Consider the following 22892-nt stretch of genomic DNA (forward strand, 5'->3'; position numbering starts at 1 on the left):
CAAGAGTGAAGGGGAAAGTATACAAGACGGTAGTGAGACCAGCTATGTTGTATGGTTTGGAGGCGGTGGCGCAAACAAAAAGACAGGAAGCAGAGCTGGAGGTGGCAGAGTTAAAGATGCTGCGATTCTCGTTGGGAGTGACGAGGATGGATAGGATAAGAAATGAGTGTATTAGAGGGACAGCGCAGGTAGGACGGTTTGGAGACAAAGTGAGAGAGGCGAGATTGAGATGGTTTGGACATGTGCACAGGAGGGAAACGGAGTATATCGGGAGAAGGATGTTGAAGATGGAGCCGCCAGGCAGGAGGAGAAGAGGAAGGCCAAAGAAGAGGTTCATGGATGCGGTGAGGGCGGACATGCGGGTGGTTGGAGTGTCAATGGAAGATGTGGAGGATAGAGCGAAATGGAGACAGTTGGTCCGCTGTGGCGACCCCTAACGGGAGCAAGCCGAAAGAGGAAGAAGGAGAAGAAGGATAGAAATAAAGACCTGCCTAGAAGCCCTAGCAAAGCATTTTCTCCCATAAACCCACTCGACATGAGGGAAGGGCTATTTGAAATGAATATTAATGAAATAACTGTCTCGGGACCGCTATATGATGTATGCCATTGCCTAGGGGAGTGCCGGCTTCGCAGAACCACAGCAATAGAATGAATATTTCCAGACATTCTTCATTGGAAGTATTTACAGAACATTTCACAAAAAAAAATCTTAGTTTAGAAGCAAGCTAATACTCATGTACCAAATGAAAAGACAGATACTTTATGGTGTGATAAAGTTTCAGAGCTGAGGGGCAAATTCCTTTATCTATGAGGTTTTTGTTGCATACAAACTCAAGGCTCATGGAAGAGCTGGAACACTGAATGGATCAGGATGGAACAGGACAAAACAAATGATATAAAGAGTGGAGAAACACCAACAATGAGTTTAAGAAAAGAATATGGGGAGTCTTGGACAAAAGGGGAATGGGGAGGATACAAGGGGTGGACAAGATGGATACAGAAGGAAACTCTCAGGAGGGAAAACTGGAAATTTGGAAGGTCGGCTTGAGGTGGCGGGCTTAACGGGGACAGAAAATATTGTTATGAATCTGGAAGCTTACTGCACTCAACATTCAGGTCCCGATAGAACAGTTGTATATCGGTAAGTACGTGTTTCTAGTTAGGGTCCCGTCCCTCGTCTAATGGTAATTAAATGTTCATGCGCTGCAGAGTTATTTTGATAGTCAGGATTTTCTTTTACATTTTTATATCAACAACTTTTGAACGACGACACCTGCCTTCGCTTCCTTCCACCATCCTCCACCGGCACCATTGCACGCGTGCGTGTCAGCACGTATGTGGGCGGAGTTCACAAGGACCTGGTCTCTCTCGCCCAAACCGGGGGGTGCGAGCGAGGTTTCCGTAAGTTGGCCAATGGGCGCAGAGCGCGCTCCAAGAGAAGAAAAACCTCTTCGGGGGGGGGGGGAATCGAGACGTCCCCCGACCAATCATGGAGAGACGACGGATTTACCCCGGCGAATGAGGTGTGCAGAGGGGTGAGACGCGTCCCCCCCCCACCCCCCCCGCCCCGGACACGAGAGAGGGAAGAAATAGACGGGACGGCGCGGTGTCTGGTTCTTCTGGTCTCGTCCTGTCGCTGGCTTCTGGTCTAGTCCTGTCGCTGGCTTCTGGTGTCGTCCTGTCGCTGGCTTCTGGTCTCGTCTCGTCGCTTCTTCTGGTCTCGTCTCGTCGCTTCTTCTGGTCTCGTCTCGTCGCTTCTTCTGGTCTCGTCTCGTCGCTTCTTCTGGTCTCGTCTCGTCGCTTCTTCTGGTCTCGTCCCGTCGCTTCTTCTGGTCTCCTCCCGTCGCTTCTTCTGGTCTCGTCCCGTCGCTTCTTCTGGTCTCGTCTCGTCGCTTCTTCTGGTCTCGTCTCGTCGCTTCTTCTGGTCTCGTCTCGTCGCTTCTTCTGGTCTCGTCTCGTCGCTTCTTCTGGTCTCGTCTCGTCGCTTCTTCTGGTCTCGTCTCGTCGCTTCTTCTGGTCTCGTCTCGTCGCTTCTTCTGGTCTCGTCTCGTCGCTTCTTCTGGTCTCGTCTCGTCGCTTCTTCTGGTCTCGTCTCGTCGCTTCTTCTGGTCTCGTCTCGTCGCTTCTTCTGGTCTCGTCTCGTCGCTTCTTCTGGTCTCGTCTCGTCGCTTCTTCTGGTCTCGTCTCGTCGCTTCTTCTGGTCTCGTCTCGTCGCTTCTTCTGGTCTCGTCTCGTCGCTTCTTCTGGTCTCGTCTCGTCGCTTCTTCTGGTCTCGTCTCGTCGCTTCTTCTGGTCTCGTCTCGTCGCTTCTTCTGGTCTCGTCTCGTCGCTTCTTCTGGTCTCGTCTCGTCGCTTCTTCTGGTCTCGTCTCGTGACCACTATATGATGTATGCCATTCCCGAGGGGAGTGCTGGCTTCGCAGAACCACAGCAATAGAATGAATGTTTTCAGACATTCTTCATTGGAAGCATTTACAGAACATTTCACCAAAAAAAAATCTTAGTTTAGAAGCAAGCTAATACTCATGTACCGAATGAAAAGGCAGATACTTTGTTGTGTGATAAAGTTTCAGAGCTGAGGGGCCAATTCATGTATCTATGAGGTTTTTTTTGCATCCAAAAGTCAAGGCTCATGAAAGAGCTGGAACACTGAATGGATCAGGATGGAACAGGACAAAACGAATGATAGAGTGTGGAAACACCAACAACGGTGTTTAAGAAAAAAATATGGGGAGACTTGGACAAAAGGGGAATGGGGAAGATACAAGGCGTGGACAAGATGGATACAGAGGGAAACTCTCAGGAAGGAAAACTGGAAATTTGGAAGGTTGGCTTGAGGTGGCAGAAAATATCATGGTTTTGGATGGGATGGGAGATCATCTGAGATGATGGTGAACAGCTGTCTTGAGGACCGAGAGGGAAGAATGAGATTGAAGAGAATGTGCAAGTTGATTCCATAGTTGGGAAAAAGAGAGGAACAAATGAATGGAGGTGAGCAAATTATTATGGATTTTGGGAGTTTGACCATAAGGGGTTGATGGTGGACCACATGCGCACTGCAGAAACCTGGGGGCGACAAAGCACAGAAACAGCAGAGGGTGCAAGACTAGAAAGGATGCGATAGAAGACAGAGAGACCACTAACTGGTCTGTGATGGGGAAGTGAGATGCCCATGGAATCGGCTTCAACATGGGAGATTCCAATGATCTTAAAGGCCTTGGTTTCCGCGGCATCAAACAGCCCAAGGTGGAGAGAAGAACTCCATCAAGCTGCCGACGAAGGTCTTGTAGGTGGAAAGGAGTTCACGTGTGCTGAGGAAGGACTTTGTATGATGGAGAATGCCCAGTTGGGGACTGGCTTTGGAGGCCAACTTTAAAATGTGGTTTTCCAAAGAAAGTTCATGGCTGATGTTGAGAGCCAGGAGTTTGAATGACTGGACTTTCTTAAGGACATTCTTAAGACATTCTTAAGAAAGTAGATTTGGGGGAGGAGGGTTGCCAGATGGTCTTTTCAGAGAAAGATAATGAGAGTGTGAGATTTCTTAAAAGTGAAAGAAATATTCCAAGCATTTGACCAGCATGTGATTTTGTCAAGGTCTGAAAAACGGGAAGAGGTTGCTGCCAACCTATCTGAAGGATGAGAGATGTCAAGGTAGAGGATGGAGTTGTCAACAAATAGATAAAAGGGGATTTTCCAGAGAGTCAGGGAGATCAATGATGAAGATCAGAAATAGGACTGGGCCAGAAAACTGCCTTGAGGCACTCCAGCATCAACAAGGAGACGAGATGAAAGGATTCCATTGAATGTGGAGTGGGCCTTGGATGCCAATGGCAGAAAGTTTGGAGAGCGAGCCAGGATGCCAGACATGTCTAGACTAGAGAGACTGCCCTGATCAAGAAGAGACCTTGTATATCAGGCACATACAAGTAGACCTTGCGTATGCCTGATGGATGGGATAAAGGCTGCAACCAAACTGTCTGAGCTTCGGAAAGCTGTACAAGAGTGATGTTTGGAGAAATTTGATCAAAATGTAACCAGAAGTCAGCTACGACTTGACGGAGATAGGATGTTAGCCGGGATAACTGGTTACAATAATATTTACTTCGGGTAAGTCTGTTTACCAGCGACTCTTAACCGATACACCCATCATGTATAACTTCACATGTATACACCCAGTTATCAAAATTTCCTTCAGACGAGCATTAAACAATGCCAGCGACCATTTGGAATGGTATGGGCAATTAATCATCTCTCACGCAATTATCAACTCAACTTTAAATTAATTTACACTTGAAAAGATAACTTTTCATCCATTCCTGAAGAGATATGCACAAACAAACTTGAATGCCATTTTACAATCAGTTCATACGAGCTTGTTCGTGCACAGCTCTTGGGGAATGGATGGACAGTTTTCTCTAAAAGTATACATTTGAAGTAGCTGTTGTGTATGCATGTGTCCATCATTCCCACAGTCACCTGCAATAGTTGCAAATTAATACATATATGGCTCCTTAGTTTCATGCCTGAAGGCAGAAACAGCAGGTGATTGAATGATGTTGAATTAATACATTGTTCAATTTCTCACTCTTCCATGAGCCTGGATTTTGTCAGTAATAAATAAACAACAAAAACAAAACCCTTGTTACCTTTTCAGCATTAAACAAATCACCATGAACAATCGCAAGGACCAAAAAATTGTGCTGAAATATCCTAAAAGTGTTAACCTTCCCTCCAAGAAAAAAGTTGAAGACAGTACCGCAGTGTCATCCTCCTTGTATAGCTTGATGGTTTTATCAGCCTCAGCAGTGATAAGGCGACTCTCAGACTGATCAAAGGCGCAGGAGAAGATTCCAGACTCGCTATCAAGAGAGCCTGGCTGCACAGCTGCATGCACACGCTGAAAGTTGTAGCCCGTACGCCAATCCCAAAGGTGCATCGTTCCATTGTCGGCTGCATGCAAAATAGGGATATTACATCAAACAATATTTTAAAATGTGATGTCATGACAACATATTATTCTCACTTCTGATACAGTGACATCCCAGAATAAAGAAAAGGCAATGCAAATTTGGTACAATGAAGAACAGATGGAGCATATTGCCCAGCCAAGCCACAATTAACTACAACGGCACTTGGTAGAGCACACAACTGCACCAGGAAGAACTGTTTACGTTTTGTATCCCACTGTAAAAGTTTTGTAAGTCGTGGGTGAACAAGTGTGTTAAGGAATTATTGATAGGTCACATGGTTTGGCAGCTATATTGGATTGAAGAAAAATATTAAATAATGATTTCTCTGGAACTGCTTAATCAATCGATGTGGTAAAAAAAAAAGGTTAATTTCCAAAGGGGGGCTCACTACGCCTCTTAGCTGAGCAAGCGATTTGTAGTCCAATGTGATTCAGTTGTATTTAAAAAGAAATGGATGATAATGCTGATTGTGCGAGGGAAGGCACGACATTATTCGAGGTCTCGTAGAATATTTTAAGTCAATCATGTGTATTTTAATGAGTTTTTTTTTAAAGGAACTTTTACTGTGGTATCGTAAATCGCACTGTTTGGACTTGTGTGTTTCACGTCAGAGTTCATTCGGCCTTGTGGAGGTGAGTGTTAAAGTCAAGTCCATTGGTTAACATTCCAGCAATGGTGGGACCAAGCGTGTACGCTCGTTGACAGATGAGTGGGATTTTTTTTTAACGTTTATAACAGTGTTCATATCGTAACGATGAGCCCGTGTTCACCCGATCATGCAGCTTGTACAGTCTATCAATCACTTCGTCTCTCTTGTAGCTCCAAATACTAGCTGTTTATTTCTGCACACCTGTACGCTTTCTTAATGAGGTAGCATAGCTGCTTTGATTTGTGGAGGTCGTGTGTTGAATATTTGGTGACTGTGGAGTGGAATGTCTGCAGTTCTGCTTCCCCTGGCATTGCTGTTATTTTGCATGGACAGAGTGTTTTGAGCTGATATTTGGAGTGCCATTTGCCTGGCCACTCAACGTTGACCGAGTTTGGTTGATCAGGTGATCAGGGTTGAGAGGCTGGGGGTGTTTTTTCATGACTAGGGTGCCACAAGTAATTAACAATAAGGAAATTCTGCATTAAAGTATGCAAAAATATGGAATTACATTTCGGCGATTTTCTTACATACAAATTCACATTCGAATAACTGCTTTGATTGAAAATATACATGGCAATGTCACACAATGATGACCTTTATGGATGGGCCACAAAAGTCAGTCAATTTGATTGCTTTTAAGTACAGATTATCTCATGGAAAGGAAATCCAATGAATTTTATGTACACTGTATTTGTTTATTTTGATCAAGGAATAGATTTCATTTAAAGTGAGTTTGTGCAAGTGCTTAGATGATCAGAGTAAGTGCGATGGACTATACAGCGTTTTGCTGTGGCAAGTGTAAGGGAAATGGGTTTTCCTTTTTAAAAGATGGACAGCAGAGAGGGTTTTAAATGTTGATGGATGGAACAATTCAGAATGGTAATGTTTTCTGGTTATGAGAAAGGATGATCAAATTGAAATGTGCCTTTCACATGCTTTGGTAAATGAGATGGATGCGAGATTTTAGCCTGATGGGAAAAGCGATGCATGGATTGGGAGACGAAAGATACAGTGTCCCTTTTGCCAAGTTTCACATTGTTTTCGGCAGATGGGGAGAAATCTCCCACCCACACCCCAATTGTGAAGGTTACAGACAGCGTACATGGTGAGCATGCCCCATGGGTGAATTTGACTTTGGTGAGAATCCTAATATATATGAAGAAAGCACGCAAGCAGGTCATGGCCAAATGTCAGACTGCATGGATCGTGTGAAGGGGTGATGGGGAGGAACGTCGTCAGTAAACATTTAATTTGAATGCTGCCAGAATCACATTCTCCTGTTTTAAATTTGGTACAGATGAGTGTCGAGAGCCTCATATAATGGTGAGCACTGGCGGATGATGGCCTTTCCAGAAGACTGAATGCCTGTGTTGCTGATCATTTCATGGATGTTCCTCAAGCGCAGGATTGTGCAGCCTGAGAGCACATCATTCTTTCCCGTTGGAAATGTCACCTCCACTGCACCGTGTACTACGACCCGGAGGGAAATGACACCGACTATGTGGAGAAGGTTTCGTCACACTTGCAGGAGAGGTACAACCTGACACTGAAATCCCTGTAGATGGGCAGACAAGGAATGGGAATGGATGTGCACCTTTCAAGGGAACAGCAGGAACTATGGAAACACCATATGTCACACTGGTGCTAACCGAGGGAAAGCAAGCCAAGGACATAGGCCCAATGATCACCGAGCTGGGAAAGATTGCGGATGTGACGTCAAACGGAATTTAATAAGGTGCTCCATTGTAGCAACTGGGTGCAAAATAATTTATATGGGACAGAGAAAGACAGGAAACAAGCACAACCTTTACCGTGACTACTATTTCCACATAAATCCACAGCAGATACCACCAGTGACGTGATCGATGACATTCCTAGCAACCAGTTAAGATCACAATAGATGCATCTAGGCCATGGCCTCGGAAATCACAATATCTCTTGTGATCGGAAGCTGAAGAAGGGATAGCACCAGTGCTCGAGTTTCTGTTACAACAGGGAACTATCATCCTGACAGTCTGGGCAGGCAAAATGGATGTGTTACATGGACTATCAATCATTTTATTTTTGCATTCACGTATCGAGGCAGACGACACCTAGATCGTGCTACCTCAGAGATACACCGAAAGCCCTACCCTGTTCTCACGAGCACTTCAAAAAGATCGAAACAACATCACCTTCCCTGGTGGATTGGCATTGGTAGAGTATGTAGACGATTTGCTTATTTGCTCCAAAACAAAAGAGGCATGTGAAAGAGACACTCTGGTGTTGTTGACGGTGCTTGCAAATAAAGGGCACGTGCTTCAATGGACAAGTTGCAGTTTTGCTACATAGAGGTAAAATACCTGGGCCACATTCTAAAGGGGGATACAAGACTTATCTCCCCAGAATGAATTATTACAATATCAGCCTTACCAAAGCCTACAATGGTAAAACAAATTTAGTCCTTTTTGGGATCGACGGGCTATTACAGACAATGGATTGTAACTAAGCACTTTTGTCCTGACCATTGCTGGACATCGGATCAGCTGACAGCCCAAACCCTCTGGAATGAATGCCAGAAGCCGAGGAAGTCTTCGTTGCCCTCAAACATGCTCTTTCCTCCGCAACAGCACTAGGTTTACCAGATCACAGCAAGTCTTTCTACTTGTATTCGCATGACACAAAGTTTTTCATAGGCAGTCAGGTCAGGTAAGGTATGGGAGCATGTGCCAGAACAGCGCGTCGCTGTGTCCACTTTCCGCCGGTACTCCAGGGACCTCCGTCTGGCCTTCCCCCAGGCAGATGCCAGGCCCATCCCCATCTCCTTTAGATGCTGGTCAACCTGCTGCAACCACGAGGAACGTGGTCGGCCCATTGGCCTCCTCCACTCACGAGACACCCTCGCTGAGAGAATCTGGTGAGCAGGATCAGCGTCAGGAAAACGAGCCACATATCCATACAGCCGCAACTGACGCTCACGGACCATGCAGATAACAAATCTCATCCGAGTCTCTCTCAGCAACCGCTCATTGGACACAAAATCTGACCAGCGATAGACAAGGATTCTCCGAAGAGACCTGGTACCAAATGAATTAAGTCTCCATCTCAGATCCTTGGTCAGAGTCCAAGTCTCACATCCATAGGGCAAGACTGGAAGCACCAAGGACCTGAAGACTTGGACTTTCGTCCTCCTGCACAGGTACCGGCAGCGCCACACCCCATGATCCAGTGAATCCATGACTCCCCAGGCCCGACCCAGACGTCTATTGACCTCTGACTCACAGCCAGCAGAGACATGAATATCACTGCCAAGGTAAGTGAATCTCTCCACGACCTCAACATCCTCACCACAAACAGACACAGACAGGACATCAGCATCCAAGATGTCATTGAAAGCCTGGATCTTAGTTTTGACCCAAGAAACCCGTAATCCCAGCGGCTCCGACTCCTCATTCAGCAACTCGAGGGCCCCCAAAAGGATATCTAAAGTCTCCGCAAAGATGACTGCATCATCTGCGAAATCAAGGTCTGAGATCTTGACATTCCCAAACGATGCACCGCAGCTTGATCTTTCCGACATCCTCCCTAAAATCCAGTCCATACAAGTGCTGAAAAGTGTGGGGGCCAGTACACACCCGTGCCGAACTCCAGTAACAACTGGAAATAATTCAGAGATGGTACGACCATACTTCACAGCACTCTCAGTACCAGAGTAGAGTTCAGACATCAGATCGATCAGTTTTGGTGGCACCCCACGAAGACCAAGAATCCTCCAGAGGGCATCCCGATTCACTGAATCGAACGCTTTACAGAGATCAACATAGGCTGCAAGCAGCCCCTGCCAAAACTCTCGTCTGCGTTCGGTGAGGACACGAAGAGCAAGGATACGGTCAATCGTTGACCTCTTTGGTGTAAAGCCTGACTGCCCTGGACGCTGGTGCTCAAGCAGATGGTGGCGAACCCTATCAAGAATTATCCGAGCAAAGACCTTGCCCAGCACTGAGAGCAGCGTCACCCCTCGGTAGTTGTTGCAGTCTTGGCGATCACCCTTCCCTTTCCAGAGAGGGACAACATGGGCCCTCTTCCAATCAGTTGGGATGATGCCTGTGTTCCAGGCAGAGCACAAAACTGCATGCAATGACATGAGTGCAGCATTTCCACCAGCCTTGAGAAGTTCAGCATGGATGCCACAAATCTCTGGAGCTTTACCCTGTTTCAACCGGTTTACCGCAGCCCATGTTTCCACAAGCGAAGGTGGACCACAATTGATTGGAGGGTCTGCAACAGGGATTGTAACACCATTGACGTCCAACTCGACAGCTGGTGGACCAGCCTGGTACAACCGCTCAAAGTAACCGGCCCAGCGGGCCTTCACTTCAGACTCCTCTGTTAAGAGCCTACCACTCTCTGCTCTAACTGCAGTGCTCCGAGGGATGGGCTTGGATGAACGCAATGCGAGAATTCCCCTGTAAGCGGGACGAGAATCACCTGTCCACATTTTGATGCTCTACACCCTCACAGATTCCTCGCACATCGGCCTCCTTGTCCACCCTTAGTGCACGTACAGTTTTACGCCTCAGCTCCCTGAGCAGCTCAGCTCTGCCATTCAGCCTGGCCCTGCGACTCTGGTCAATGGTATCCAGTGTCCCTTGAGAGACAAAATTCTTCTTTGCCCTGCGGTGAGTTCCAAGACATCCACCGGCAACATCAAGGATGGTGGTCTTGAAGGAAATCCATAACTCTTCAGGACCCTCCAAAGCACCCAGACACCCGAAATGTCCACTCAGCCTGTTCGCAAACTCCTCAGCTACTCTCTGATCCTTGAGCTTGCCAACATCCAGCCTTGGCTGGGATGGTACCATTCTCCAGGATTTAAGGTGCAGCTTTAGAGTTGCTACAACAAGCCGGTGGTCAGTATTGAGGAACTGAGCACTCCGGTAGACCCTGAAGTTCTGGATCATCCTCCAGCGACCGTCAATGAGGACATGGTCAATCTCCTTTGCCACACCGCCAGCGTTGGAATACCAAGTCCAGCGATGAGCTTGTGGGCGCTGAAACCATGAACCGGCCACCTTAAGTCCATGACTTCTTGCAAAGTCAAGGAACGTGGTGCTATTCTGATTCATAGTTCCTGACCCATGGGGACCAACACACATCTCATAACCATCCCTATCAGTTCCAGTCGATGCATTGAAATCCCCCAAGACTAGAAGTGTATCTCGTCTGGGGCACTAATCAACCACAGACTCGAGCGTGGCGTAGAATGCGTCCTTCACAGTGAGGTCACTCGTCTCAGTCGGAGCATAGACAGAGACCAGGGAAATGACACCTAAGGAGTGACGAATCCTTAGTCTCATAATACGCTCGTTGACCGGTGTGACCTCAATTATCATTGGGGTCAGCTTATTGGACACAGCTACAGCAACTCCTTGAGTATGGTAACCATCAGAGGGACCAGACCAATAGTAGGTGTAACCACCCACCATTATCTCGCCGCAATCCGGTCTCCGAACCTCAGAGAGTGCTGCAATTCCGATGTCCAAACGCTTGAGCTTAGATGATAACAGAGACAGGTGATCATCCTCTCTTAGGGATAGGATATTCCTGGCACCCACCCGAATGGACCGCCTCAGGTTAACCCAAGGAGACCGCCGTCTGGTGGACGACACCTCAGCACCACTCCGACACACTCTCCCGCAATCTGACCCAGGGAGGTTACCCTGTAGTTTCCCTCCTTTCATCAAAGATTGGGGGTCCCGAAGGATTTGCCCCAATCCCGTCATCCAGTGAGCTGCCCTGCGAAGGGAAGCTGCACAGGAGGTACTCCCACGGAGTGGGTTTTCAGATTTTTTTGCGTTTGTGTGTTTTGCGGAATGAAGGATTTTACAGTGGCCGGAGTGCAAATCCTGCCACCAACCTCCTAATAGAAAAGTAACCCAACTGCAGGAGGACATCCACAGACAGTTGGGCACTAGATATGGATGGCCGTTGGCTCACAAGGAGTTCCTCTGCCCTTTGACAGGTTTTGTTTTTAATCCTGCTGGGTGTCCATATCCAAACACCCTCCTCACCAGAAAACCTGGTGGGGGAGACAGTTTAGTCGCCGACAACACGACCACGGAACAGGTTAGTACAGGTTTACATGGTACATGTAGCAGGTCACAGATCTGACATGACCTGACCGGGAGGCAGTACTGACGCACAAACATGAAAGGAAGATGTGACAGATAGCCTATCACAGCACAAAGTTGGAGGCAGTTGTTTTAGGGTTTCCACCATGTTAAAGAGCCGTTGTAGCTCTTATGCGGTACAATTTACTGACCCCATTGTTTTGGGAAAACCCTTGATACTCCTTGTGCCACATGCTGTCTCTGCTGTTTTGCTGAAACCTGAAATGTAACATTTGTTTGCCGCATAGGCTACTATGTATGAACTTGTTTTGATAGCCGCAGCAAATGTTACGATTCAGCGGTGCTCACCAATGAATCCTGCTTCTCTCCTTCCTAATGCGGATGATTGAGAGCCGCACAATTGTGAGGAAGTCATGTCGAGTGTTTGTTTTGTCAGGCCCGGACTTGAAAGCCCGGATCCGTTCTGAAATTCTGATTTGGTCCTTTATGTGGATGGATCATCATCCAGGGTGCCGGGTGGGTCATTGTTTTCGGTATTTGCAATTTGCTCTGATTTTGAAGTACTGAAAAGTGGGAAATTACCTCCAAATTGCTCAGCACCACAAGCAGAAATTTTTTGCACGAATCAGAGCTTGCTGTGTTGTCCCCAGACAAAATGCCACTGTCTACACTGATTCACACTATGCTTATGGCATTGTGCATGACTTCACTGCCCTCTGGCGGGAATGTGGGTTCTTAACATATTCTGGAACCCAAGTGAAAAATGGCCAATTTATTGTGAATCTACTAAAAGCTATCTTGTTACCCTCTACTATTGCTGTAATCAAGTGTGAAACTCATACAGGAGAGTTTGATGAAGTTTAATGGCATCTCAATATCGTTCCACACTGCACACTCACTCTCCAACCCGTGATGATGTGGCTGCACTGAAGGTGGCTGTTGATGAAGGTGAGCGAGATGTGTGTGTAGTGTCTGGATGGACATTTGATAATGAAGTCCAGCTTTGGAAGTCACACGATGGCCGTGTTGTGGCTCCCAAAGCTTTGTTAAATTGGCTTGCTCGTCGGGCGTATGGCATGAGTCATTCGAGCAAAGGGGGACTGTGAGCAATTGTAATGAAAACTTTGTGTGGAACAGGTTTTATCCTGGTTGGGGAACAGCATTGCCAAAATTGCCAGATTTGTCAAGAACATAATCCGGGAAAAGGACGATGCAATGTTCTTGATCCACACACACCACCAATGGTACCGTTTGTACATATCCAAATTGATTTTGCTGAAATGCCAGTATGTTGTGGATACAAATATGTCCTTGTGGTAGTCGACATGTTTTCTAAATGGGTTGAAGCTCATCCATGTAGAAAAGCGGATGCAACCACTGTTGCCAAATTGCTAATGAGGGATTTCATTTGCCGATTCGGGATTCCTTGTAAGCTTTATAGAAAGGGGGAACCCATTTCACAGCCCAAGTGATTCAGGAATTGTGCAAAGTATTGCAAATCAAACAGCATTTTCATTGTGCTTACCACCCTCAATCAGCTGGAGCAGTAGAATGACAAAATGGGATTCTCAAAAAAAACAAATTGTCAAAGATTTGTAGCCAGACCGGTCTGAAATGGCCACATGCTTTACCAGTAGCTCTAATGTCAATGAGTTCATCAGTAAACAGAAGGACAGGTCTCTCCCCACACTAAATTATAATGGGTAGACTGATGATACTGCTGCTAGTGTCATCTCCTTTAACAGTGGAGGAAATGCATATACATCAGATGGATGACACCATGTTGACATTTTGCACTGTGTTGACACATGCTGTTAAAGCCTTTCACTCACAGGTGAAGGAAGCACTGCTGGAGCTAGCCGCTGCTGACTGCCACAGCTTCCAATCTGGTGACTTTGTATTTGTAAAGACCCATCAAAGAAAAATGATCTCCAGCTCAGTTGGATTGTCCCCTACCATGGTATTGCTGACCACCCACACTGCTGTGAAATGCCAAGGCAGAGCGAAGTGGAACCACTCCTCCCAATGCAAAAGAGCTCACATGGAGAAAAACTTGAACAACAAGGAGACATCCTCAACTGCCAACCCATGACTACATGGATTGTATTCATCATCTTTTGTGGTGTTGTGCCAGCAACTATGCTTTTCTTGATAAAAGAAGGGGTGCTCCCCTAGTCGATAGGACCATCATCTGTTGAAAACAGGAGTACTAGTCGATCGGACCATCATCTGTTGAAAACAGCAGTACAGTTGAGCATTTCAGAAGTAATGACATGCAATGTGTATGCAAATGCATTCTACACTTGCATACAAAGCAGCACCCATACATGATTGCTCTAACCATGCCATCACACATCCAGGCACGCATACAGAAACACTAACAGCAACACCACCAAATTGACACCACATGCATGGTCACATTGATTAAAGGAAAAAAGGGAAGTTCTGACGAACCCACTACAAGGTGATTTGCATGACTAAATATTAAATGAGATCAACACATATTTGGCTATTTCCTTAAAAACATGCCCAACGTACAAATCAGAGCAATTGCTGGGTCTGCACCCATCTACCCCATTTGTCACACTGCCACTGTGACAACAGCCTGCCACTGGTGGTAACTCCATTTGAAGAAAGAGATTATCGGCGTATCGGGTGGATAATACGTTATAATTTGTCAGAAAAAGTTGAAAGTGATGGCAGGGAAGTCACTAGCTTCTTCAATCATTATTACCCTCAATATAATTTCTCTAAGCCACCTCTGAAATTCAGAGTTTGGAAAAAGCAAGAAGGATGTATCTGCTTGGCCTGGAAGAACCCTAAAAGTGAACATTATTTAGGGAACTCTACATGTCGGTATAAGATACAAGTAGATGGCGTTTCAGAGAACAGAATGGGACCCCATAAACATACCCGATGGTGGCCACAAATGGAACCTATTTTGCATGTGGAAATAAGGCTTATCCATAGCTCCCCAAGGAATGGTCAGGTTCCTGATACTTAGGCTATGTAGTGCCTCGTATGCGCTTGCTGACTCACTCTCCCTTCCAAACTCCAAGCTGGTGAAAAAGAGCTATAAGCGAGACTGAGCGGTTCTTCATGATTGCTTTTCCGATGTACAGCATGGCAAAGGCTGCTAGAGAACTTATCAACATGGCAGCTTCTTTGGAGAAACTTGCCATTGAGACGGCTGACAGCCTCTCTGACATTAATGCTGAAATGAACGCCATACGAACTGTAACCATGTAAAATCGCATTGCTCTGGACTTGTTGCTCGCTGCCCAGAAGGGGAACGTGTGACGTCGTTGGTGTTAAATGCTGCACCTACATCCCTCACAACTCCGAGCACATCGACAGTTTGGCTGCAAAGATCAAAGCGGAAGGGGCGAAGTACCACAATTACAACCCCAATGTTCTTGGACTGGTCTCTTGGCTAAAGGGAGTTTTTGGAAGTTGAGGAGCTAAAATATTGCAGTACCTCATCATGACATTCGTATGCTTTGTTGTAATAATGGTGATTGTGAAATGCATTTTTCCCTACCATCAATATACATGAAGAAGATTGCTGCTTAAGTAATGGTTAGTGTTGAAAATCCACCACCTGAAGTAGTCCATCGGTACCAACTGGGTATTCATGGTTTATTGGTATAATTTGATAGCTCTGTGCATCAGGATACCATTTATGCCTGGTAGCAGTTTCAAATGAGGATATGTGTGATGACTAAATATAATATACATATAAATAAGGTACCAAATGAAAGTTTACACCCTGCTAGTACCTACAAATGCTATTTTTTGATTCCTAAAATATAGAAAATAAAATACATTTCTTACCAGTCTGTATTTTCCTTGCAGGATTCCTGACTTCTTATAGTTTTTTGACACTTCATAAATTGCTGTGATTATTTCTAATGCCATTTTATTTATTTTAGGTTAATTCAAAAATGGACAGCACGGAAACAAATTGCATTATCCACATGATTGGTGAGGATCTACATACTAGTCTCACTTCACCAAGTTATCTGAAATTTACTCCTCATAACTGCTAGTTTACAACAGCATCATACTTTGCTGAAAATTGCAGAAAATGCACAAGAAGGGCAGGTACCCACAAACATTATCATCTGAAATGTCAGAAGCTCTTCACTATGAAACGGGACAAAGATAAACTTGAAGCAACAAAGAAAGATGAAGTTGAAAAAAAAAGAATATGTTTGCATCAGTCAACATCATCTTCAAGCTCAACTGTGATGGATAAAGTTTGCATATTCTGTCCACCTGGGAAAACTTCAAAGTACATGAAAGGAACAGGAACAAGAGAACTACTGACAAAGTGTGTCCAGCTTCAAGCTGTTACGATTCACAACATCGCTATGCAGAGACAGGACACGTGTATTCTTGCTGTGGCAACAAGAGAACTAATTGCTGCTGAGACTTGGTACTATAAATCGTGCTATAAGCTCTACACCAATACCAAAGACCTTCAGAACCCAGCTCATAAAGAAGACACAGTGGGAAGTGATAATGATGCTCGATACAAGCTAGCTGAAGCTACATCATATGACCAACTCTTCCAATACATAGGACAAGACTTGTTTCAGTCTCCACGGATTGTCCCACTAGCTGAGCTGACTCGTCTTTTAGGAACATATATGCATGTTCACGAGGTGTCTGCAATTAAAGACTCTACCAAAAAGCACATGAGGCCCGCGAGGAGTGATGTAAGCGAGATTTTTTAATGATATGATGATGATAGGCTCGGATGATAGGGGAAGGGTTAAAATAGTGCTATATGGCATTAACTCCAAAATGGCCGATGTGTCCCTTACATCACTCCTCGTGGCGCCTCATATACATCAGAAACTACAGGCTGAATTTGACAATACTCCACATATTTCCTGACAGCAAAAGAAAATTGCTCGTCTTTCCTGAGAATCTCAGCAAGTATGTCCTTGCACAAGAGAATGTGAGGCTGAAAACAGAACTTGAAACCTTACATAGTATGTCTACAGAAGTCAGCCATACACTGCAAAAAGCAGCCTTGCATCTCAGTTCAGTGATAAAATCTCAAGGCAAGACCAGGTAGTGGCCATTCCTCCCCTCTGCGATGGATTAATCTACCTCCAAAGTGCCAAAAGAAGTGCAGGGATTCCTATTTGCTTTATTGAGTGGAGAAATGAATCCAAAGAATCCAACTAAACAGATAAAAATGCTGGTGGATTCTTATTCACAAGATCTGGTTTAAGCTCTCAGTTGTGGGTCTCAAGTTCCACCTAAGCATATTTTACTTCCGTGTGCAGTGAAGGCTTTGACAGGAAATACAGAAGTTATACAGATGTTAAATCGACTTGGACATGTTGCGTCATATACAGTCATTGAAGAAAATGACACTGCTCTCTACCTCAGGAAGATTGCTGCAACTAATGAAACTGTTTGTCTGCCTGAAAACATTCAGCTTGGTATTTTAACACTTTGGCATGGGACAACATTGACAGACTAGAAGACACTTTGACTGGGAAAGGGACATCACATCGGGTCAATGGCATAGCAGTTCAGCCCTAGAATTTTGGACCCTTTCCACTGAAAAAAAACCTTTGCCTGAGATTGAGAAGCCAAAGAAGTATCGAAGATTATGCCAAAGAGAAGCCAAAGAAGTCTCGAAAAAAAACATCGTAACTCACCCTCAGTATCGAAGATGTTTCTTTACCCATCTATATTTCTGGAGAAATAATTGGACCGCACAGCTTGAAAATGATTGATGCTGATGATACAGAAGTCACACAAACATATTTGAATAGGAATCATATTTGGTTTCTTGCAAAACAGGTCAATAGCGATTATATCAAACAGTCATGGGTTGGACTGGATTCAATATTTTCACAAGGGGGGGACATACAGGTCTCACAGGACAATATAGGATATCTTCCAACGATCAATGCACCAGCCACAAACATGTCTCCTGTGTATGAAATACTCAACCAGTCAGTCAGTCAGTCAGTCAGTATCAGAAAGCAGCTCAGCCTTGATGAGATTGTTCTTGTATTTGATCAAGCACTGTATGCAAAGGCTACTGAGATCACTTGGAAGCATGCTGAGAAATACGAGAATGCGATATTGAGAATGGGCACATTCCACACCATTCTAATCTTCCTCTCAAACATTGGTAAAAGATTCCAAGATGGTGGTCTTAAAAACATTGTTATAGAACCAGGCATTGTTGCTGAAGGCTCATTTTCCACTGTGATGGAAGGTCGTCATTATAGCAGGGCAGTAAGAACCCACAAGTACATTTATGAAGCACTGCTTTGCCTGGCTTGGGAAGTTAATTTTGTGGATGCATAATAATTGCCCCAATCTCATTGCATCCTTGGAAACAGGACGAGAAGAGGTACGTGATCTGCATGATGATATCACAGAAAACTTTTGAAGAAACCCTGGAGAATGAGCAGGTAAAGACTGCTGTATCACTTCTTGACCTATCTTGATGAATTGAGACACATCAATGGCCCATTGTCTGAATACTGGTTGAGCTATGTCGACATTGTGAGTGTTTTACTTGACTTGATCTATGTATCGAGGGAAGGAAACTGGAAGTTGCACATGGCATGCATTTGTGAATGTATTCCTTGGTGTTTTTTGCCTATGAAAAGACCAACTACGCTCGTTACCCGACAGCTTACTGTGCAGAAATATCTCAGTTGCCAAAGAGGCATCCAGCTGTTTTTGAGAGGTTTATGGAAGGAATGTTTTTTTGTTCAGATTAGACCCAAAAATACCTTTGGCAGGATACCTGCTGACCAAAAATTAAGGAGACCATCAGCAAAGACACCAAGACCCCTGGAGGAACTTGTAGATTCAGCCTGTATATGAGGGCAGTCTCTCACTACCATCTCACTGCAGAGTATAGAAGCAGCTATGTCAGGATTTCAAGATGCATTCTTTCCATGAATCACTCTGATCTACAACATGCTGAGTTGCAACAATCACGTATTTCAAAGGATGAACGAGCTGTTTCATCACTAATGGACACCTTCAGTGATCTCGCAAATCCCTTCACAGAATCGCAAGACCTCATCAACATAAGCAATGCGACTGAAGCCCCAGAGCCTGTTACCACAGATCTTTTAACAGCAAAGGCACATGGTCTGACAGCATACAATGCCTTCAAGGAAGACCGTCTAGGATAGAGGTTATTAACCTGTGGTCCATGGACCCCTTTGGGGTCCGTGGATGGGCTTCAGGGGGTCCGTGAACCAGGCGCATAAAACTTATTTAAAATTTATTTTCGCAAGATTTTTATTAAAAGTTTTATTTTTTGTCTATGTACAGGATGTTATGTACTTAATCTTGCTTACTGAAGACTAGTATATCTGTAAAGTAGGTTGAAATGAGATGCTACTGAATGTACACAGTCAGGTAACATACAGTCGTCATCATCGTCAAGTTTATGACTTCTAGAATAGTTTCCGTCGATAGAAATTGAAGAAAATGTACCCTGCCCCAGATTTTAGCTCTGGCCACTAGGCCTTGTGTTTGCACGACCACCACCCAGTGCCACTCCATAATTAAGTGCTTATTTCTCACTTTCCACAGCTTGTAACGACTCAGGAATCTTCTCATATGCTGGTGAGGTTTAAAACTTTATAGTATCTTCAGATCCATTTTTTTTCCAATACAATTATACTGTATATTCAATTACCCATAAATATAATTTTTCCATCTACCTGCGTCATGCACTGGCTCTGATTTTCCTTCTTGCTTGCCATGTTTTTATCTGCATTTATTTTCTACATTACAATACATTGTATATCTTTCATCCATATTTGAATAGATAAATAATGCATGAAAATGAATATAAATATTGGGGTACCATGTTTTTCTCCATTTCCTTCCATTCAAAGATATTTACATACCCCATACCCGAGTATTATCAGTAATTCGGAGTAGAATCAATGAGCTTGTCTCATATTTCAGGGGACTCTATCTTAATGATGTTGACATATCATGTACCCAGGATTAGTGAACAATTCCTTTGAGCATGCCATTGGTGTTGCCTTTTGATCCAATCACGAAAAATGTGTTTTTGTTTTGTTTTTTGACCAGCAGTTGATCCAGCAGATCCAAGATTTAATGAAAAGCATGCCTCAATTACGTTTCGTACACACAGCTGGCCTAAACTTATTAATTTAATTTTTGTTCACTGGTGACTGTTTTCCATATAAATTACATCACAGTGTTTTATTTATTTTATTATATATATATATATATATATATATATATATATATATATATATATATATATATATATATATATATATATATGTATACATTTTTTTTTATTTTTTATTTTTTTTTGCAGACCTAGCTTAAGTTGGAAATGTCAAAGAAAAGGAAGTATGATGAAGCCTACGTATCCTTTGGTTTTACTTCCATCACTGAACGTGATGGAACACAAAAGCCACAGCGTTTCTTGTGTGGCAAGGTTCTCCCCAATGGAAGCATGAAGCCAACACAGCTGAGGAGCACCTCACGTCTGTCCATCCTGAAAATACATTGGACAGTGTGGATATTTTTTGTGCAAAGAAGGCTCAATTTGAAAAGGTTGGAACTTTGCCAAAATTTGGAATTGCCCAAACACAAAAGCCTTGTCTTGAAGCATCCTACAAGGTTGCTTATCACATTGCCAAACAAAAGAAGCCACACACAATTGGAGAGACTTTAGTGAAGCCATGTGCCCTGGACATGGTCGAGCTGGTTTGTGGATTGGAGCCGAGGAAGAAAATTGAAGCAGTGTCTTTGTCAAATGATGTCATACATTCCAGAATATTTCACATTTCTTGTAATATTTTGAAGCAGGTCATGGAGGAATTGGCAGCTACGCTATTTCCCTTCAGTATGCAACTGGATGAAAGTACTGACATCTCTCAGTGTGGCCAGCTCCTTGTTTTCGTCCGTTATGTGCATGCTGATGCCATCAAAGAAGAATTCCTATTTTGTGAGCCCCTTTTGCAAACTACAAAGGCCATTGAAGTCTTAGAAATGTTGGAAAATATCTTTGCCAAGCACAACTTTGACAGGAAGAAAAATTTGGGTACTCTGTGTAGAGATGGAGGACCTGCGATGCTTGGCAACACATCTGGTTTTACTGCTCTGGTGAAAAAAGAAGCTCTTCACGTCATCGTAACTCACTGTTTTCTACATCGGCATGCACTGGCATCAACGACTCTGCCAACAATCCTGAAAGAAGTCTTGTCTACTGCCATGAAAGTCGTCAACTTCATCGGAGCCAGGGCTCTGAATCATCGTGTTTTCAAGAGGTTTTGTCACGAAATGGGAGCAGAATATGAAGTTCTTCTCTACCACACAGAAGTTCGCTGGCATTCCAGAGGATAAATCTTGAAGCGCTTGATGGAAATTAGGGCAGAAGTTTCACTTTTTTTGAGAAAAAAGGAAAGTCCACTCTCGGAACAGTTTGACAGGGAGGAATTCATTCACAGCTTGGCTTATTTGACGGATATTTTTGGCCATATGAATGTGGTAAGTCTTTCAATTCAAGGCCCTGTAGTCACCATTATGGATACTGCTGAAAACCTGCAAGCTCTTTTGGCCAAGCTGCCACTATGGAAGAGGAGATTGGAGGCAGACAACTATGCAAACTTTCCAATGCTGGAAGAAGTGCTTCTGCAGGATGAAGTCGAGAGAGACAAAGCCCTGTCAATTTCTCTGCAGGCAGGAATGTGCAGACACCTGGAAGCACTGCAGAACTCTTTCAAAGGTTACTTCTGCTCAGATGACCTTAAAGTTCAAACATGGATTCGTAATCCTTTCCTTGGTGATATAAACTGTATGACTGATGCAGACCTTGTCAAAGATGACCTCATTGACCTGAGGACAAAGGAAATGATACGATAGGAGTTCAACTCAAAGAGTCTTGGAGAATTTTGGTGTTCCTTGACACAAGCCTACCCTCGTCTGGCAAAGCGAGCTATGGGAGCTCCGATTCCGTTTGCAACCACATATCTTTGCGAGACGGGATTTTCAGCACTTGTTACCATCAAAACGAAAAGTAGTAATCGATTGGATGTCAAACATGACATGCGTGTTGCCTTATCAAAGACCACTCCACAATTTAATCTTATTGCAGACAAACAACAACAGCCTTCTCACTGAAATGTACTTTTGAGCAGAAATGAAGTTTATTTTTTGTTTAATTTGCACAATTTGTATATATTTCATTTTATTCATGGAATGGTCATAGATTTTTGCATGAAAAAGTGAGATATATTCTTTGTAAAGATTGTTTTTTTTCATTCTGATTATGATGGGATGTGAAGGAAAGAATTTTCCCATACAATAAAATTTATTCATTGCATGCAAAATTTTATTTTATGTGCTTATGTGCATTTTTCTGGTGAGGGTCTGTAGCTTTCACCAGATTCTCAAAGGGGTCCATGACTCAAAAAAAGGTAAAGAACCACTGGTCGAGGAAGTGATCCTCCTAGAGTGAATTTTTATGACTGGCTTCCAAAGCTAAAGGTTAAAACCTTCACTTATATAAACAAAACACCAAGATTAAAGTCTGTCAGTGCAAAGGAAATCGTTCTATGATCAACTTGCAAATTGTTTAGCATGATGCTAGTGATGGCACACACAAGACAGCTTGACATGCAAGAGATTCTGAAGCATCCCTTGGGTCCACTTTCATGGTCCCTAGGCACTGCAGATGGCACACCAAGGAAAACCAACAAATGAGCTCTCGCCAAGGAACTGAGGAAAAACATCTCACCCCTGGAATTCAGACAATCAAAGTCAGCGTCTCATTGATGGAATGGCACTTGAGCACAAGACAAAAAGCGAGTACAAGACATTTGGTAATTTCACCTTTCTCGTACTTTCAAAAGGATGTCAACGAAGCTTCTCAGTCCTCTTGTATTGATATTGCCTTTGACACGTACAAAGAGAATTCCATCAAAGAAGTGGAAAGAGAAGGCAGACAATCAAACACTGGATCTATACAGTTGAAGAACATCACAGTAAAGCAGACAGTAGTCCAGTGGAAGAAATTTCTCTCAGCAATTAAAAACAAAACCAGTCTCATTTGATTTCTTATATAAGAGTGGAAACAGCCAAAATACACAGAACAACAAAGAGGAAAGGTTCTCTA

The 22892-nt window shown here is 44.0% G+C and overlaps 1 protein-coding gene and 1 pseudogene across 6 annotated transcripts in view; one reads left to right on the forward strand and one right to left on the reverse strand.

Moving 5' to 3' along the window:
• Positions 1-22892, reverse strand: part of PLRG1 (pleiotropic regulator 1) — a 204895-nt gene that overhangs the window by 6431 nt on the left and 175572 nt on the right. For 4 of the 6 annotated variants that reach the window (XM_085863551.1, XM_085863547.1, XM_085863546.1 and 1 more), the window contains one exon: positions 4756-4949. In XM_085863551.1, the coding sequence (XP_085719677.1) occupies positions 4756-4949 (194 nt within the window). Of the gene's footprint in view, positions 1-4755; positions 4950-17409; positions 17490-22892 lie in introns of those variants that run through there. The other 2 variants (XR_015053148.1, XM_085863548.1) reach the window with 2 other exon arrangements.
• Positions 14852-16989, forward strand: LOC147009053 (uncharacterized; annotated as a pseudogene).

The sequence above is a fragment of the Eptatretus burgeri genome, chromosome 18, assembly GCF_056783735.1.
Source record: "Eptatretus burgeri isolate ZD-2024b chromosome 18, Ebu_testis_v1, whole genome shotgun sequence".
In the NCBI taxonomy this organism is placed as follows: Eukaryota; Metazoa; Chordata; class Myxini; order Myxiniformes; family Myxinidae; genus Eptatretus; species Eptatretus burgeri.